The sequence below is a fragment of the Lissotriton helveticus genome, chromosome 7, assembly GCF_964261635.1.
Source record: "Lissotriton helveticus chromosome 7, aLisHel1.1, whole genome shotgun sequence".
Lineage (NCBI taxonomy): Eukaryota > Metazoa > Chordata > Amphibia > Caudata > Salamandridae > Lissotriton > Lissotriton helveticus.
In genome coordinates, this window is record NC_136068.1 from 588,904,114 (window position 1) to 588,921,221 (window position 17,108).

A 17,108-nucleotide genomic window follows, 5' to 3' on the forward strand; every position below is an offset into this window, starting at 1 on the left:
TTGACTCCAATCTGTATACAGTAAGGGGTGTGCATCTAGCGTTGTCTTATACCAATGAGGATTATTGGTGTGGTCTTGCTGGAGATGGCGGGAGGCTTGATTTCCTACCGGGGTGGGGGGGTGGCGGAGGGGGGAGGGGGTACATAAAAGGGGGGGCTCACCTGGGGCGGGACACTGCCAGGGGGAGGGGGATTCCGTGTACGAGGCTCAACCGACACGCAGGGACGGTGAGATCGTTGTCCGGCTCGGTTTGGTGTAGGGTCACCTCCTCTACCTCACATTAACTGTGAGACTCTGGTAGCTCCCAGAGTATTCCCATTAGTGGGGATTGGGTTTGGATGGGTAACAACGGTTTGGCGCCTGTTCTGGGGAAGGGTGGCCTTCTTACAAGAAACGCACATTGATCAGGCTGAGGGGCGGGCGCTGCAGAGGAGATGGAGGGGACAGTTATTTTATACTACTTATTCTGCGTTTGCCAGGGGAACCTTAATTTGGGTGCGATCAGGGGTTCCCTTCCAACCCATGAACACGGTGGTAGATTCAGAGGGGAGGTTTGTGGCGGTATTGAGTCGCCTAGACGGAAGAGATGTAACGTTTTGCAGTGTGTACGCCCCAAACTCGGAACAAACTGCATTCTTTTCGAAGCTATCTGGGAGGTTGGCGTCGTTCTTAGCAGGCACGGTGTTCATTGGGGGGGGATTTTAATTCCGTTACGGATGTGGAGTTGGATCGTTCTCACCCCCCATTGGCCCAATCAGTGGTACACAGAATGGCTAAGGCGAGGCGGGAATGGCAGGAAGCATGGGGCCTTACGGATGCCAGGCGGGCGCATCACTCCACAGACAGGGACTACTCGTTCTATTCGGTTCCGCATGACTTACATGTACGACTTGACAGCATTTTATGCTCCCCGGGGGCCCAGGAGCTCAGGCACCATAGCGAGTATCTGGCAAGGACACTCTCGGACCACAACCCTTGTCTGATAACAGTGATCTGGTCGCGACAGCGGCAAGCGATCCCGACATGGCGATTGAACCCAATAGCACTAGAAGACCCAGTATTCAGTGCAGAGGTCAGAGAGGGAATTGAACATTATTTTTTAGAAAATTCAGGGACAGCGACGAGTAGAGCCCATGAGTGGGACGCCTTCAAAACTGTGATGAGGGGGGTATGCATCTCGTCCACCACGGGGACATGTAAGACCCTTTTGCACGAAATAGAACGGGAGGAGGCTCGCCTACGCCTAGGCAGAAAAAGATAGCCACACGAACGTGGGCGGACAGGAGGAGTTAATGGCGGCGCGGGAGAAGGTGGCCATTCAGGTTGAGCGGCTTCGCTGCTTTGATTATAAAGAATATATGGTACTTGCACACGCTGAGAGGGACAGGGTAGGATCGCTATTAGCCTGGCTGGCCAATCCAGCTATCAGGGGATCCCCAATAGTGTCGCTGACTACGCCGGAAGGGGGCCCGGTCTATTTGCAGAAAGTGGTCAATGACCAATTTCTGGATTATTATACGTTGCTTTACCAGAGTAGGATGAGGGAACTGCCCAATGGAGCCAGAGCAGGGTGCCAAATTAGGTGCAGTTATTTCGCTGGGAGAGATCAGGGCAGCGGTTAAACACATGGCTAGGAGGAAGACGCCGTGGCTGATGGCCTCCCGGTGGAGTTTTATGGCGCGTATATAGATCTCCTCACACCGCAATTGCAGTCAGTGTACAGAGAAGCGTGGGAACTGGGCAGGCTGCCGCTATCCACCAGAGAAGCGATCATAGTGCCGCTGCTGAAGAGGGGCGGAATCCCCACTTCTAGGTCAGCGTACCAGCCGCTTTCGATGCTCACGGTAGACTACAAGTTCCTGAGCAGGATCTTGGCCACGCGACTCGTGGATCACATGTGCACTCTAGTACACCCAGACCAATCAGGCTTCATCCCCACCAGGAATACCGCGACGTGTATACGGCGGTTGGCACGGATCATGGGGGAAAGAGGTGAAGGATCGTCTGGAGCTGTAGTACTGTCGGTGGATATCGAAAAGGCATTTGACAGTGTGGAGTGGCCATATCTATTCCGGGTACTGAAGGAATTTGACTTAGGAGATCTTTTTATACGCTGGACCCGTCTGTTGTACAGCTCTGCCACAGCCAGGGTTCGTACGGGGCGCGCCATATCAGCGGCGTGCCTGGTGGAGAGAGGTACCCGTCAGAGCTGTTCTTTATCTCCGTTGTTGTTCGCACTAGCAATCGAACCGCTGGCAGCGCATGCACGGCAGGGACGATCCTATGAAGGTGTCTTGCTGCGTGGAGAGATTCATTACATCTCCCCATACGTGGATGACCTCTTGATGTATTTGGCAGATACAGAGGACTCCGTACAGGGTGCTCTAGCCCTTCTTCAGGAGTTTGGCCACTTGTCGGGATTACAGGTGAACTGGAATAAGACCTGCCTGTTTCCCTTGACTCCGGATGGTCAGCAGCCCCTGACGCTAGGGGACCTACGATGGGAGTCTGAGTGCTTGCCGTACTTGGGCGTCTGCATATACCACGCTCACTCTGACCTTTTGGAAGGAAATGTGGGCGGTGCGATGAGGGGGCTCAGAGGTAGTATGGGGTTTTGGCGTACCCTCCCCCTATCGGTGGCTGGGAGAATAGCGCTCCTAAAGATGGTGGCACTCCCACGGTTGCTCTACTTCTTTCGTACTTTGCCGGTATGGATTCCCATGTCCTTTTTCAAGACGCTCCAAACACTGGTGACAGAGTTTATTTGGGGCTCAGGCAGAAGGCGGGTAGCGTTGATCACCCTGATGCGGCCTAGAGAGGAGGGGGGGTTGGCGATTCCAGATTTCGAGTGGTACTACTTAGCAGCACAGCTGCAATGGCTTACACAAGCCGTAGCGCGTGAGTTTAGAGGCCCAGACGGGCCGCAGGGCAGAGTAATTCCCCACAATGTTCTGTCATTCATAGTGCTTAGGCAGAAAATTAGGCTGGACCAACTCACTCTTGAAGAGCGCACCCTCCGACTGTGCTGGCTGCGAAGCCAGAAACGAGCGGGTTTTACTGACCCGTATGCCCCGGAAATTCCCTTGGGCATGTGCACCGCCCTCCCACATGGAGGAGATTAGTCGGCGCTGGCCGGTTGGGAGGAGCGCGGGGTCCACATGATTGGGGACTTATACAGGGACGGCACCCTGTTACCTTTCCAAGATTTGCAGAGTGCCTTTGACTTGCCGAGGGGGGATTACTTATTACACGCTGCCCTTGTGCCGGGAATACTAAAACAGTGGAGGATGGGAGTTTCGGAACCCCCAACATCGTTGGGCTGTCAATATGTTACTATGGCAGCGGGCACATTCAAAGCTATCACCTGTCTGTATAGGCGACTGTCCACGGAAAGGCTTTCACCCCTGGATAAGCTAAAGGGCAAGTGGGAGGAGGACCTTGGCAGGCCCATACCTGAGACGACATGGCCGCAGCTGCTGAGGAGGGCCTGGAAGGGTACGCGCAACGCCAGGTTTCAACTGGTTCAATTTTTTACTTTACACAGGGCCTATTTAACACCGGTTAAAATTCAACAGTATTTCGGGGGCACTCAATCATTGTGCCCTAGGTGCAACACAGAAGGTGCTGATTTTGGCCACATGTTTTGGTCTTGCGCGGGACTGGGATCTTACTGGACAGAAGTGATGGCATGTTTGAACCGGGTAACGGAGCGTACACTGAAGGTAGAGATGGGAACTTCCCTTTTGCTTTGGTTCCCGCACACTCCCAATACTAAAATTACTAGCAAGTTTTACGATTTGGGGTTGATAATGGCAAAGAGGGAGCTTACCATGCATTGGAAAGCGAGAGCGGGACCTAACTTTCAAAGATGGAGGGTGAGTTTCTTGAATTGGGCGGGCAGTGAAGGGATGCTTCGTCTGCAACTAGCCAGGCGTACCTCTAATGATAAGGTGCTGGAAGCAGCAAGAGCGTGGGGTGCATTGGTAGCGGGGCTCCAGCCACCTATAGAAGTGGATGAGGAAGATGAAGGTGACGCAGGAATAGATCAGGGCACAGAGGCCAGAGCGGGGAACACTGGGGAGTATAATGGGGATGGGGACACCTAAACACATACTGAGAGGAGTCAGCTCACACACTCTAGGCTAAGAAGTGTTGTGGAATCAGGGTAGGGGCTCAGAGCACACATGAGTAACTAAACGGAACTTCCTGTCTACCGAGACCGGTGATGGTGTTATCCTCCGTTGATTGTGTTAGATAATTTGAGTTCTTTGTTTGCATATCTAGATGAGGGGGGGTAGGCGAGGGCACACTGACAAGGGGGGTGGGGTAGAGAAGGAGGCGGGTAGGGAAGTTAGAGGAAGAATGTTGAGAGTTGATTCCTCCTGTTTTACACATTGGATTTGGGACCATCTGCGCAATGGTCTTGAATGTGATATTGGATTGATGGTATGTTGGATGGAGAAATCAATAAAAATTCTTTAAAAAAAAAAACAGTATTGTCATCAGGGCGGGCAGAAACGTTTCTCAGTAGATGTTTAAAAACTTTCATTTCTAATAAATATATTACTAAAGCATGATGTGGTAGCGCACTGTAATTTAGTTGCCACATTTTCCAGTAACATGCCCATTAAATTTCCCACTGGCATAGTTTTACTGATAAAACTATATAGTGCACAAATGATGTTTGTAAATCAGTTTTCTGCATATATTTCATTAATTGCACATCATTAAGTCAAGTTGCTGTTTTATATTGATCCTATTAACCCCTTCGGTGCTGATGACGGCTCCCGGTCATCATCAGTTACGGTGGGCGTGTGCTGATACCGTCCGGGAGCCGTCATGACCACGCCCGCGATCGGAATGTGCCGCACAGGCGCAGAATTCCGGACGCAAAAATCTGCTTTCCTAATTTCTAATATATTTTGAAATATTTGTACTGTTCATTTACAAGCTACTTAAAACTGACATCCTACATCCTTTGATTTCAGACAGTTCTCTTTACAAAATCCTCTAACTCTGCAGTCTAGAGAAATAAATGGAAACAATGATCTCCAAGATAACTTAGGCAGCGATTTGTAATCAAACATAAGCTGACATTTGACCTACATCTTTGAAGGCGCAGCAAAATTGACAAGATAAAAATTTGATTTAAAGTCATCTTTATTGCTCATTCACTTTTTGCATGAAGAGAACACCTGTTCTTTGCCAGCTCGAGCTCTCTCGCCAGCACAGGCCAGTACGCCCTAAATATAGTTCAACCCTATAAAATCTGACTAGCCTTACTGAGAACGGGGCATAGATTTTTTGTGGCCTGCAAAATACTTCCCAGGTACTCTCTTAACACCATAAAATCTAGTTATTGGACCTACATCCAAGATATTCACTTAAATAACCATTCAATTGGTATATTAGCATTGCATACACTGAGACAGCTGTAGACCCAGACGATGGATCTCCAACGACAAGTGCACTTGCTTTTGGACTGTCTCTGGGTACTGGAATACAGAATAGAAGATGCTGACTGCTGGGCTTGCCTCAGTAACATCCGTGCGGTGGACCTCCCTGAGGGCGCTGAGCTGCAGGACATGATCACTTCAATTCAATTCAAATAATCTTTTTCGGATAAGAATATCCATAAAAGTACAATTCGTCACCACCAATAAAGATATAGTAAATGTTAAAACGTATAAATATACATGATCACTTACCTAGAGGATTGGTTGAAGAGCGCAGTGGTCTCTCTTGGTCTACATTCTACCTCCCAGCAAAGAGAACCTCAAAATGTGGTCACGAGAAAGGCGGCTTAACCATATACACCTCGATACAAACAATAAATCATGCAAATGAACTCCTTAATAAAAATACTTCGGGGATTGAAAACGGGATCATTGCAGTCCAGCTGGAAATATCAACACAGGGAACCACCAAGCAGGAATTAATCCTGGTGAACACTTATTTACACCCAAAAGGCAAAAAAAGCGGGGCTAAACATCAAGTGACAGAATTGACTAAACTAATAACGGAAGCGGAAAATGCGAACATTATTGTCTCAGGAGACTTTAACATGTTCCTTTCGAAGTCATCTGGGAAGAATCCGCTAATGGAAGAGCATCTGCTTGTCAGGGGGATTCCCCCACTGGAAGTATGTCCATGGGGCAATTCGACGAACCTATCAAAAAGGTTAATGGAAGATTTATCAAACCTGGGCCTGATTTCGATAAATGGCCGGTCCCTGGGGGACAGACCCCAGGCGGCAACTTTCCACAACACCATGGCCAGCTCGGCGATCGACTACACCTTCCCATCTTTTTCAATGTTCACATTAGTACAAGCCTTTAGAATTGGCACATTTGACTGCAGTGACCATCTCCTGCAAGAACTGACACTACGGGCTCAAGGAACAGCTCTGACATTTCCCACCTATGGCCCAAAGCTATCGGCAACTACAAAATGTAAAAGAATCAAGTGTAACATCAGCGACCCGGAGCGATTAGAGAAAGATGCAAAGTTGCGCTGGGAAAGTGCTGCAAATCTGAATGTAGGTAACATTACCGCCTGGGAGTCTTTCTTGAAATCTTTCGCTCTCTTGAATTTCAAGTCTAAATTGCCTCAAGAAATTGATGTACAGATAGGCCAAAAAACATCAGTACGGCCCATAAGCGACTCAAAAAAACACCCTCAGACTCGGTTATCTCCCGATTTAGGGGCAATAAAAACGGTCATAAATAGAACACTCCGCGAGCTGCGGAAAGCCGGGAGTGATAACGACCTAATCACCAAACTGAGAGCATTAAAGAGCCAAAAGAACAAAATCCTGTGGCGAATCAGGCAAGAGTCCACTGAACAAATCTGGGCGAAACTGCTCTATGACTCAAAAAAACAACAACAGCGCAAGATTTTGGAAAACCATCAATAAAATAGAGAATCCGAATGCCCATGGTGTGAACTCTTACATCACTGAGGACACCTGGGCAAATTTTCTGTTTAGTCACTTTAACGATGAAGGCCCATGCAGAAACCAACAAAGCCCTAAATCTTGTCAAGCGACACAGACGGCTTCAAAACCCTTAATTGAGGAGTCCAATTTCCCAGGTTCAACAATCCAGCTGAAGGGTCGAATTGCGAAAGGCCGGAAGGAAGGAGCTCCAGGCCCAAATGGAATTCCACCCATCCTTTACAAGCAAGATCCAACCTATTGGGCCGATCAATTGCTCCCTCTTTTTGTAGAAATCTGGAGGGCCGAACAAATTCCATCTTCTTGGAGGGGTTCAATAATTGCCCCAATTTACAAAAAGGGCAATAAGAACAAGGCAAAGAACTATAGGCACATAGCCCTTATAGATATAGACGCTAAATACTTTTTGGGGCTTCTCTTGGAAGAATTAACTGCATGGGTGTCAAGCAAAAAATTAATCCCCATTAATCAAACCGGTTTCCCAAAAAATATGGGGACCACGACAAATATTTTAGCCCTTTCCTTGATGACAGATGCTATAATCAAACACAAAAAACAACTATTTGTGTGTTACATCGATTTTTCCGCTGCATTTGACAGCGTTGACAGAGGAAAATTGTGGGCAAAACTCTCAATGTGGGGAGTTGACCCCAAATTGCTGAAAGTTCTGATGGTACTGCATACAGATACTATTTACAGATACTATTTTTGTGGCAAAAATTCTAAAGATCCAGGACACCTTTCCATCTGTGGACTCCCGCACGGCCGACGACGCCTTAGGGGGTAAGCCGACCTATCTAGATCCCTCTCGGGTTAACTCAGGGCCCACACTATCTGTCTTCCCTGAGCTGTCCTGCGAAACTTCGCTGGAGCTGCTTTCTCGGATGAAATCTGGTTCGCCACTGGATGCCTGTCCGGCGAAATGCCTGGGCAGGGTGGCCTCAGCGTTGAACAGCTTGCTGAACCCCCTGCTGAATCTATCATTGAGCTCGGGGGTGGTCCCACGACAGTGGAAACACGCACTCATTCTGCCGCTGATTAAGAAGCCTCTGCTTGATCCGTTGCAATGGGCTAACTATCGTCCGATCTCCCTCCTCCCTGCTCTGGCGAAGGTGCTGGAGAAACATGTTCAGCTTACTCTATCCACCTTTATTGAGAATAACAATCTGCTGCATGACTCCCAGTCCGGCTTTCGTGCAAACTACAGCACGGAGACCGCTCTGGTTGAGGTTACCGACGCCATCAGGGAGACACTCGATCATGGGGGAAGGGCGATGTTAGTCATGTTGGACCTATCGGCGGCGTTCGACACCGTCCCACACGCTGGCCTTCTCTCAAGACTCAGGGAGATTGGTCTGCGAGGGACGGTGCTGGACTGGTTTCAATCCTTTCTGGCCGACCGCCGACAGGTGATCTGGGCTCCGCCGTTCTCGGCCGAAATGCCTTCGCTGGAGGTGGGGGTGCCTCAAGGATCTATCTTGAGCCCCACCATCTTCAACATATATATGGCCCCTCTAGCGGAGGTAGCAGAGGCGTTTGGGGCCCGGGTCATCTCATACGCTGATGACACCCAGCTCCTGTTCACTTGCAGGAAGGGAGAGGTTTTCAACGGCGGCAGAATTAAGGACTGTCTAAGCGCAGTCTTTGCGTGGTTTCAGCGGCACAGCCTGAAGTGCAACTCAGCCAAGTCTGAGCTGCTCTTCTTCGGCTGTGCCCCAGACCCGGGCTGGAAGACATGGTGGCCCCAGGATATGTTCCCCCCAGAGACACCCTCCGCTCAAGTAAAAAATCTCGGAGTGGTGTTTGACGATGACCTCTCTTTTCGTCCTCACATCCTGGGATTAGCAGGGAAATGTTTCAGCATCCTCAAAATGCTTAGGAAATTTCTTCCCCTGCTTTCACTGCAGTATCGTAGGAATGTAGTCCAGGCGTTGGTGGGATCACGCCTCGATTATGCAAATGCGCTCTTTGCGGGCCTACCTAAATATCTGCTATCTAGGCTGCAAATTGTGCAGAATTCGGCGGCCAGAGCCATTTATGGCCTGCCCAGGAGAGCCAGTGCCTCAGCGCTTTTAGCCAGGCTGCACTGGCTGCCTATCGCTGGGAGAATTAGATTTAAACTCCTCACTTTGGCGTTTAAAGCTCTCCATGCGATTGGCCCTCACTATCTGAGGAAGCGCACTGCTTTCTATGCGCCACGGAGGTCTTTGCGGTCGGCAGAATTGGCCAAAATGGAGGTGCCTGTGGTCAAACGTGTCCGGATGGGAGGTCGCTCCTTCCAACACGTGACAGCTTGCCTGTGGAATGAACTTCCACTCTCCCTTCGGAAAGCAAGCAACCTCTTGGCATTCAGGAATGAGCTGAAGACTCTGCTCTTCACCAAGTAACCCGTGATAACTGTAGTGTGTCTGCCTTGGTTTTTCTCTGTTTCTAGGGGCCTCTTTGCTAAAGCGCCGGGACACCTTTTGGGGTAGCCGTGCGCTCTAAAAGTACGGCTTACATTAACATTAACATTACATTAACATAGATACCTGGATCCAAGTAAAACTGGGGGCCGGCAACTGTCTGTCAAAAGAAATTCCAACCACAAAAGGGTTGAAACAGGGGTGCGTTCTTGCACCGACCCTGTTCAACCTTTTTATGTCCGACCTCTCCAAAGATCTGGATAACTGTAACCATCCTGCCCCAAAGTTAGGGGGTTTTACGCTGTCCAACCATTTATACGCAGACGTTCTCCTACTAATCAGTCAAACACCAGTAGGCCTGCAACATCTCATTAACACCACGAGTAAATTTGCTGAAAAGAATGGGCTAAGCGTAAACATTGAAAAATCAAAGGTGATGGTACTAAATCAAAAATCAAAAAGGCCTCCCTTCAAATGGTCTCTCCAAGACAAAAAATGGAAATCGTCCAAGAATATAAGTATCTGGGCATAATTTTTGACTCAAATGGCTCCTTTAAGCAACAACAAACATCAATAAGGAATAGAGGGATCTCATTGGCCATTTCATTAAAAAACATCAAAAATAAAATAGCGGGCCCAAATTTAATCCCCTTGCTAGATATATTTCGTGCGAAATTGCTGCCGTCAAATACATACGGCAGTGAATGTATGAGAGGGAAGGATGAGACCATCTTACACAACGTGGTCAGTAAAACATTGCGAATTTTATTCGTGCTTCCTCCATACACTTCCCCAGCACAGCTAAGGCTCGAGTTTGGCCTACAGAAGCAGCAAATCGCACGCAAAGGTGCAGATGTAAAATGCTGGCACAAAGTAAAGAATGCGGAAAAAGACTCTTTGAATGCCCAACTTTGGAAAGAATTGGAATCAAGCAAGGACTCCCTTGCAATGGTCTACCTCCAAGCGGCCATAAATTCCCTTGTGCTAAAAGATCTTTGGGACTCGAGTTGCACTCACAACTGCTTCAAGCGGCTTGTCAATAAATCTGTGAAAACAATTTCCTTGGAAGAGGACAAAACATCACTAACCAAGAGGTCTCATGGGTGGTTTGTGATTCAAGGCTATATCAGCGCCTCACCACAGCCATACCTTAGCACCGGCTTTTCAAGGAAGGCGAAGGAAGACTTTTTGCGGCTGAGGATGGGGGTAATACCATCCCAACCACATCTTGCCCCCTGGATGCACCTGGACTGCAACCCCAAGTGTAGGCTTTGCAAAAATGCTAAGGACGATGTTCTGCACCTGCTGTGCAGTTGTAAAGCTCTAGATAGCATCCGAAAGAGCCTACTAACACAGCTTTGGAATCAGAGACGTGTGCGAACTCGCAGACAAGCTCTGTTGATGAGCTTTAAGGGAGAAGACATCCAACTAGCATGTAGGCTAGTGCGCTTTATGAAATTAGTAAACACGGCCTTAAACCCAGCGGTTAGTAATTGAATTTGTCTTATTGTGAATGGCTTCTGCTCTTCAAGACTATTCCCTGTGATAATCAAAGTCATGGCTTCTGCTCTTCAAGACTATTCCCTGTGATAATCAAAGTCATAATTGATCGTGAAAGATCTTTTTCTCTAATGCATAGTACTGTAGTACCCGCATGCTTTTTCTTTCACGTTTTTAACTTTCCTAATTTTTTTTTTTTTAATTGCTTTTTTTAAAGGCTTTATTCATGTACTCTTCTCTTTTCTGCTTTTACTGCCCAATTGCAAAGATTTTAATTAATCATGCAATAAAGATTATTATTAAATTACTCTCTTGGTCTTCACAGAAAAAAGGGTTGAGGCAAAGGGAATGCACCAGCTTTCACCTGTGGCTTGAAAGTAGTGGGGATGGTGCTTGGGAATCCAAGGAACACAACCCTTTCTGTTCCTTCAAGGGCAAAGCCTAAAGATTGCAATGAGCGATGAGGAATCAGCACCCATCCAAAAGTGTTTTCTTAAGTAGATGCTGCCCTGTGTGTGATGTGTCACTCTGAGCTGGCTACCATGCCTTTCTCTGTATATCAAGACCAAGCACGAAAAAAACAGCGATTACAGGCTGAAACAGACTAGAGACAGGGATAACTGAACCTGTATGAGTAACAATCTTGTGGGTGTTTCACCACGATATAAAGAACTTAGTTTATCTTGCCGCATTTAAGAAACATCACCAAGGTGTATTGGCTGTTGATTATCACCCAATATTTGAGCCCTGAAGAAGTCTCAATGTGTGAGACGAAACGCGTCGGCTAAGAAGAGAATCCATATGTGATCACTGAAATCCGGACTTATTCTTACAAGACTATACATTTTGGTTTATGTGATGGACCTTTGAAATTACTTAAGAAAACACTTTTGGATGGGTGCTGATTCCTTATCGCTCATTACTCTCTTGGTCTGTCCACTTTTTTCTCCCTGGAAAGGGCACATCGGGTCCTGGTGAGGGTGCTGCCGGGGGACCCACTGCATCCGGTGGTGGCCAAACGTCTGCAGTTCCACAACAGAGATATGGTCCTGCATGCTTCTTGGACGTCTTTGTATCTTCTTCACAGACCCAATGGAGATTTGGATTGGGCTGAGACCAAAGGGACTTCTTTATAGCCTGGTCCCTCGCAAGAATGGTCATAGAGCTCCAGGGGCCCACTGAGATTGTGGTGCACAAAATAAAGAGGGGAGATGGTCCGCGCGATCAAGACCCCAACAAATTTAAGGCAGACCCTGACAGTGCGAGGACTGCTCCGCTACAGGATCACATCGGAGGGCAGCAGCAGAAAAGAGGTGGGGGACTTCCATCAAAGTTCAGATAGGGAGGCACAGAACCTCCCGAGGGTTACTCCATAATCTGCAGGGTTTCTGATATAACACCAGCCTCTCCCCGACTGCAGAAGCAGAAGAACTGCAGAAATTACCAGTTCTGAGTCACACTGGAACTATTTCCACCAATTTCTCTAGCATAGGAGATCCACGACTGACAATCATACCACCTTCAAAAGCAGGATGAATAGTGCAGCCACTAAACATCAGATCTTCAAGGAGGAAGCATACAGACCCCAGATAAAGAATCATTCCTCTTGAGGAAGATTCCTCCTACATATTCACCAACCAGATTGAATTTTCAAAAAACCATCTCTCCTTTTGAAACGCCTCTGAACCAAAAAAGCAGTGGTGGCTACTCCCTTTAGAAAGTGGTGGGGCCACATACATTACTTTCAATCCCTTAAAACAAACATACCTCTCTTGAAGATCTTCTGCAGTACACCCAAGGTTCCTCCTGCCTTGTACTGCTTCCTGGACAAAAGCAGCGAGCCAATCCAAGCACTGCTCTCTTGCTGCTTACGATGCTAAACAGCATAAGAGCAGTGCTAGGATTGACTGGAGCAGGCAAACACAGTGCTCCATCCAACACCTACAGGGCTGTGCTTCTGCTTCTGAACTGCCTTTCAACTGTTGATTGCAGAAGTCTGTACTGCGCATGTCAGGCTGGCCACAGTGAAAACATCAGCCAATCCGACATGCGCAGTTCAGTTAACACAGTCTTAACTGCAGCTGTCTCTATCGTAAAAGTCCTAGGGGGTGTTATACTTAAGAGGCTGACCTCGTGGGCAGAGGAGAAGCAGATAATTTCAGACGCCCAGTACGGGTTCCGGACTGGGCATTCGACCGTGGCACAATGCCTAAATCTTTATTTGATATTGGGCAAATACACTCTCGCACGTTCTGGGACTATCTACATGGCCTTCATGGACCTTTCCTCGGCTTTTGACTGCGTCAACCGGGAAAAGTTGTGGCAGTCCATGGAGGCCATGGGGGTAGAGCAAAAACTGGTGAACTTTTTAAAAGATCTTCATAGAGACACAAGGGCCAACGTAAGATACACAATGGACCTCAAGGTAACAAGGAATTTTAGAACTAGTTGGGGTTGTCAGGCAGGGGTGCATCCTGGCACCCTGTCTTTTTAACCTATACATAAACGACCTTGAAGAGACATTGGTGGACACAGGGGCGGATTACCCTTACGTGGGCCGTCGGGGACTGCCCGTCTTGCTTTATGCTGACGACGCCGTCCTCCTAGCCCGTACCCCGAAAGGGTTACAAACTTTACTTGACACGTTCCACAGGTTTATGGCCAGCCGCGACCTATCCATAAACAACACAAAATCTTATGTGATGCAGATGGGGAAACTAGCGGGAAAAAAGCACCATTTCAGAGTTAATGGCACCACGGTGCCTACGTGTAATACTTTCTCCTATCTCGGTGTCTTTTTTGATCACCAGCTGAATTGGGCCCCACTTCTGAATAAAAAGAGGGGAGAAGTTATAAGGGCTAACGCTGCACTATTTGACTTTGCTGCGAGAATGGGCAATAGACCTGTGGGACAACAATGGAGCAAGAAAACCTCTATTCTGACCTATCTGTCTTTACATAGTAGCATTAAAGTCTATTTGCAATTGTATACAGGATGCATCAGGATATATGAAATTATTCACTTAGACATTGAATTTATTATTTTCCATTTATTCATCATTTTAACAAGTTATTTTTTCATTTTTTTTGCAATCATATTATCGAGATTATCGTGCAGTAGTATGTCAACATGTGTACAAAAAATTAAAATACAAGGCTAAGACTGAGCTTAGCAGGAACCCCTGAAACAATCTATATACATATACTGTCTCTCATACCAACATTCATACAGACTCAGGCTCTCATACTTTCTATCTTAACAAAACTGACATAACATACACAATGAAGAAATAATAATATATCCTTTAATGGACTCCTCAAAATGTGGCTCAACCAGTGGTTTGAGTCTTCCTTTTTGTATTTTTGCACGGATTAGTGATCTGTTGTGATCCTTTCCCTCTTTTTTCTCCCCTTCAGAGTTTGATTCTATTTTGTGTGAGGGTCTCAGGTGCGTACGGCCTACGTACGTTTCGGTGATATTATTGCTTTAGTTCACCTTCTTCAGGGCCAACAATGATCTGGACAACAGACAGGTACATGCATTCTATTAAAACCAGGGGGTTCTCATTATCTGTGTAAATAATCTCCCTTCCAGAGAAATTATAGAGAAATACGTCTGATGTTCGACAAATGTTCTGGGTTCTGTGCAGATATTAGTCCCCAATGTTTGCGGTCCACGGTGTGCTTCTGTATTACGTGTTTAGACTTAGTGATATCTCGGGCCTACACCGTTAGTGACTGGTGTGGCACTGATTACCTTTGGCCACAAAGTTAGTCGTTCAAGGGGGGCAGACTTTAATGCTACTATGTAAAGACAGATAGGTCAGAATAGAGGCTCCATTGTTGTTCGTATGCTACTCCCTCCTCTAGACCTGAAATTACCGTCGAGAGTACCCTTGTTACTTTTGACAATAGACCTGTGGGAGCCATGCTGAAGGTTTATCGTGCTAAAAGCATTGCGATAGCTTCCCACGGAAGCGAGTTATGGGGTTATTGAAACCTTAAGGGACTACAGGTGGTCGAAAATACATTTTTAAAACAGCTCCTGTGTGTCCCACAGGGGACATCGAACATGTCTGTGCACAAAGAGACTGGTCAGCCTTTTATCAGCGACACCCTGTCCTTGCGACCTCTTATATTCTGGCTACAATGCTGGCTCAACAAGCAGCTTGGTCTAACGCACAGTCTTCTGAAAGAGACAATGAGCGCAGACTGTATGACCAAGATTCCCTGGCTGAAGTATCTTAAAAACAGACTTGGGAATGAGGGGCGTCTGGATTTGTTTTTAAACCCGGAAGGTATTACCACAAATGACGTAGTGTTCATCAAAAAGTCCTTCTCCGAACGAAAAGTAATGGAAAGGCAGGAAAAGGACATGATGAAGCAAAATGCACGTCTACACGTGATGCTTAAAACCTTGCCCGTAGAGGAACCTTACCTCCTATTGCCACTAACAGCGTATGAGCGCTTCTAATTAATCAGGTTTAGGTTTAATTTGTTTCACATTTTAATAGCAGTACCAAGGGGAAGTCACAGAGGAACAGTGCTAGAACCCTGCGGCTGCGACAGCTTGTCTCCGCAGGATTTGCTGCATTTTATGTTTTTTTGTAGATATTATGAATTCCCCAGAGCTTTTTACCTTAAACCTATTTTAAAAAGAACGCTCTTTGTACAAGCACGGCCCGCATTCTTTTACTTACAACTGTTAAAATTAGATTGTATACCCTATGTGATTGGCTTTTTAAAAAGTGTAATGAACTACAGAAAATGCCTGGATGTATAGAACTGAAAGATGCTTTTTATAACGTGGAACAGATGGACTTTCCTTTTAACGTCAGGGTATACCTGTTTTAACCAATACAGATCTTAACTTGTTGCTTTTTTTTTTTAACAAACCTGAAACATATAATGTATTGTGAACTTTTATGGTTTTGTGAAAAAAACGAATAAAGTACTTTTTAAATGAAATGAAACTGCAGCTGTGACGCCAGGAGAGAGAGCTCCATCATGGCACTGTCCCCTAAACAGATGAGAGCAGAAAGCATGAAAGGGAAAATGTGTACTGTGTGTGTAATGAAGTCGCAGTGCAGAGGGCAGGGGGTCATGCCACCAAGCTCTTATGGACGAACTACCCCTCCAAAAAAACAATAAAGTGTTGCCCCATACCCTTGTTAGTGAGAGAATCAAGTTCAGCTCCTTTGTTTAACAAATATGGCTGCCATTTAGGGGGATCTGTGAGCAAATAGCAAAAGATTATTCCCTGAAAAAAATACTTTTGAAGAGCATGATAAGTGAATGATGTGTGATGTCCACTCAAGTTTTACTTTCATCTAAGGATTTTGCTGATTTGGCTGCTCATGCTCACTTCTATAGTACTTCCTTCAATTTCGGACTCATGCGTACTGGTCTCAATTTGGAAAGCCTGTGGAAACCTCCAGATCTTGCCTTTGCTGCACCAAAATCATTGGGATCCTGTATTGTCCATTAAGTGTGTAGAACTACATATGGTTCTACCCTATACCCCCCTCCCTTCCCTTATAGTAGTTCCCACTGGTCCCCCAGTTATCGGGATAGGTGATTTCTTTTTTCACTGTCAGAAAATGACAAATTGATCTGTGATCACAAAATACATGCTAGAACTAGGATTACAAGTGTTTTACTTAATCTTTCCTACTGGTAGGAGTACATAGATTAGCTATTCAAACTTCACAGAATAACTTTTCAATTGCTCTTTGTATTTTCACAGGGAGTCTTTGGATTCGGATAAAGAATGGCAACCAACCCACATGCAAGTGACCGTCCTGCGAGCAAGGGCCCTCCGGGCAAGGGGCCGTGCAGAGACAAGCAATCCCTACTGCGTCATGCAGCTCCAAGATCAAAAGTTCCAGACCTCTGTGATACATCATAGTTTAGGTCCAGAATGGAAAGAGGAATGTACGTTCCGGCTACCCACGGACACAAGTCTTTTAGGTGATCTTAAACTGACTGTGATGCACAGGTCTCACCGTGGCTTTGACAAATTTCTGGGTCAGATCATTCTTCCTGTTGAACATCTCTTCTTGGACAAATCCAAAAGGAATAATGAGTGAGTGGACATATCTTTACATTTTAAGTATGAAGAATTAATCCTGAACAGGCTTTACTTATTTCTGGCTATCATGTATCTTTATTGTACCAAAGGTGTAAAGCTTGGCATGGGCATACTGTCTACCTCTATTCCTTTTTTGGAACATTTTAAACACAATGCT

General features: G+C 46.5%; 1 protein-coding gene across 3 annotated transcripts in view; it reads left to right on the forward strand.

The window, feature by feature from the left end:
• The window catches only part of LOC144768795 (rab11 family-interacting protein 1-like), a 490,744-nt gene that overhangs the window by 39,003 nt on the left and 434,633 nt on the right, over nucleotides 1-17,108 (forward strand). For all 3 annotated transcript variants that reach the window (XM_078652739.1, XM_078652737.1, XM_078652738.1), the window contains one exon: nucleotides 16,607-16,945. In XM_078652739.1, coding sequence (XP_078508865.1) covers nucleotides 16,607-16,945 — 339 coding nt within the window. The remainder of the gene's footprint in view (nucleotides 1-16,606; nucleotides 16,946-17,108) is intronic.